This window comes from Scyliorhinus canicula, chromosome 1, assembly GCF_902713615.1.
Source record: "Scyliorhinus canicula chromosome 1, sScyCan1.1, whole genome shotgun sequence".
Classification (NCBI taxonomy): Eukaryota; Metazoa; Chordata; class Chondrichthyes; order Carcharhiniformes; family Scyliorhinidae; genus Scyliorhinus; species Scyliorhinus canicula.
The window spans coordinates 25,803,633-25,806,847 of NC_052146.1; the positions used below are offsets into that span (position 1 = coordinate 25,803,633).

The 3,215-nt window shown below is 40.7% G+C and overlaps 1 protein-coding gene across 1 annotated transcript; it reads left to right on the plus strand.

The window, feature by feature from the left end:
* Positions 1-286: 286 nt before the first annotated feature.
* On the plus strand, positions 287-2,874 carry LOC119952051 (polyubiquitin-like). The gene is made up of 2 exons (XM_038775594.1): positions 287-484; positions 1,377-2,874. Exon 2 carries the CDS (start codon positions 1,389-1,391, stop codon positions 1,854-1,856), a length of 468 nt encoding a protein of 155 aa, XP_038631522.1. The 5' UTR covers positions 287-484; positions 1,377-1,388; the 3' UTR covers positions 1,857-2,874.
* Positions 2,875-3,215: the final 341 nt, after the last annotated feature.

Genomic DNA, 3,215 nt, shown 5'->3' on the forward strand with positions numbered 1-3,215 from the left:
CAAACGGCTGAGGGAAATTTAGCATCATCACATTGCCCCCTGCCCCACCCACCCTGACATTTCGGCTGAAAAAGCTGGGAAGGAAATGGAAAGTGAAACTGATCAGAGGCTGTTTGCTGCTGACTGAGATCATTTGTCAGACTCTGCGGGGGTGTTTTCGGAAATTGAAACTTTAGCTCAGATCTGGAGGGGCGGGTTTATGGCAGAGCCAGGAGTGTTGGGCAATTAGAGAGCAGCAAAGCTGTGACGTTCGGAAACAAGCTGGGCGAATAAAAGTAGAGGGAGCCAGGCAGAGAGACAGAGAATTGTTAAACGGAGACACACAGCAACATACAGAGCAGCAGAAGCAAAGAGTTTAATTCACACATCTCACCCAGATCTGAGAGTCGGTGCGAAGATAAACAGAGAAGGTGAACTGCACAGAAACGGTGCATCAGAAAATATCCAGCTGTTTACCTTTCCTGGATCTGTGCACCCTGCACCTGTAAGTTCATTCTGCTGTTTGGGGATTCTTTTAATATTCTATTTCTCATTCTGTTTGGGGGCTATTTTAATATTCTATTTCTGGTGTGTAAATTGGGATGTTCTGAATCTCAGACGCAATTTATGAAAAATGATTGTTAAAACTGGGTGGGAAAAATAAAACAGTACTTTTAAACTTTCAAGCTTGTTGGAGACAAGGTAGTATCTTTATGTGAAGTTCGATGTCCGTTATTCCAAGGGAGTTATTCACATATTTGAAATCAATGCATTCACCATTTATTAACCAAAATTACAAATTTTTAAAATCTAAAATAATAAGATAGGTTAGGGGTGAATTGATATGGGGGGGAGGGGTCTGAATGTGTTATGTTCAATTTCACTCAGAATTAAATATAAAATTATATCATTTGAACGTGGTGAAGGTACAAGAGAATAAATATCATTGCAAATTTAAATAGCAAGAGAGATGTAAGTGAGATAAAACATCGCTGTCTCCCCGGGGCAGAACTAGATTTTGGGCAGTCTGACAAATCCACTTTCATCTCAGTGTAGTATTTAAAACAAACACATTTGAGAAAGATTCTACACAACGAGCAAAGTACTGCGTGAGTGACATCGAGGTAGCATTTGACCCAGTGAGACCTGACAGCCCCTATACCACACACCCACCGGCTGTTCAGTGTGCACAAAGTCCATAGTTTGTCCCATTGTGAATAAAACATTGAAAGGAAGTTTGATTGAGTTGGGAGTAGAATAGGTGCAGAATACACAATATATTAGTTCCCTCGATTCTGTCACTGTCTGGACAATGTATTGCATGTTTAAAATTATGTGATTGATACACAATACAAAACATCTCCACGGTCACTGACATTTTGTTCATTTCTCAACAGCAATTTGACAAGATGAGACTCCAGGTGAAGTTTATGACCGGTGAGATTATTGAACTTGAGATCGACCCTTCCATCCAAGTCTCAGCTCTCAAGAAGATGATATATGAAAAAACCAAGGTGGCCCATTTCCGTCAGCGCCTGGTGGTACAAAACGGAAACACAGAGGAGCTGAGGGATGACAAGAGGCTGTGTGACTACAATGTCTCTCCCAGCAATGTTGTCATGCTGATTGTCAAGAAGGAGGAGCGCATGCAGATATTCCTGAAGAACGAAAAGGGGAAAACATCTACATATGATGTTCTTCCCACTGAGTCTGTTCAGGATTTAAAGGCACGCGTACAGCGGCAGGAGGGTGTCCCAGCCAATCAACAGCGCCTGGTGTATGAGGGCAGACAGCTAGAGGATGGTCACTCACTCGCTGACTACAATATTCAGTCTGAGAGCACCATCTTCCTTACGCTGCGTCTACGAGGTGGTTAACTATGACAGCACCGATATAGAGTGTTAGATATTACACAAATTTCCCATAAAACTCAATTACATTTTTCACAATGGTGCAAGGTCTATGAGGTTAAGGGTTTCAGTCAGTGAGTAAATAATACTTTGACTGTCACTCTTGGTTTGATTCATTTATAACATTAGGGTGTTCATCACATGTTTGTGTTTGCTGACCAATCAGGCCATTACCTGCACTCTGCCTGCAAGAGATGTTAGGCAAAGCAGGGGAAGGTGTCCTTAGAACAGAAAGGTATTTTTTTATTTTCCAAATGGGGCCAAAGACAACAAAATATTTTTCTTTGCAATGTGAATTCAGGTTAGGCCCAAGTCTGGTGATTGTGGGAATTCGCTATGAAGGAGGTTGTGTGAGTGTCAGTGTTAATCTAATGTACATTTGCTCACAATATGAACATTATTCCAGTTCTTATTGTCACTCAGGTTTGCCACAAGGTAGTTGATATGTAAAAAGATGAAATGGGACATTTTTTATTGTTTTGTACTGAAATGAGCCCAAATTAACTGTACATAATGGTTAGCAAAAATGTTGAATGAAAATTTTCTCAGTTAACAATGATTATTCTGGGCAGCACAGTGGCGCAGTGGTTAGCACTGCTGCCTCACGGCACCAAGGTCCCAGGTTCAATCCTGGCTCTTGGTCACTGACCACGCGGAGTTTGCACATTCTCCCCGTGTTTGCGTGGGTGTCTCCCCCACAACCCAAAGATGTGCAGGGTAGGTGGATTGGTCACGCTAAATTGCCCCTTAATTGGAAAAAATTAATTGGGTACTCTAAATTTATTTTAAAAAACAATGATTATTCTGCCAGTATTTCTTTAGCCTTACTTTATGTGAGTAGATGTGTTTGTGTCCAAAATAGAAATGATTTAGTCAGACTGCTTCGTCCTTTGCAATGGCATTATTTGTGTCTTAGATTGTTCAATTTGTTAAAATATGCAATGTTACTTGAAAATAAAGTTATTTCTTTCGATATAAATCAAAATGCTGTCTTGTTGTTTCTGCCTGGTGACTATTTTTAAATCTGTATCATCTGTGAATCCATGTATCTTACATCAGGGACCAAATTTCAAACCATTTTCAGATGATTTATCCAAACCTAGAGTTTTATGAAAACAACATTGACTGATTGACTGAACACTCATTGGGGGTTGGATTGAGATTGTCCTCAATTGGGGAGGCCGTGGCATAGTGGTATTGTCACTGGATTAATAATCCAGTATCCCAGGGTAATACTCTGAAGACCCAGGTTCAAATCCCACCAGGGCAGATGGTGAAATTTGTAGTAAAAACCCATCTGATTCATGCATATCCTTAAGGGAAGGA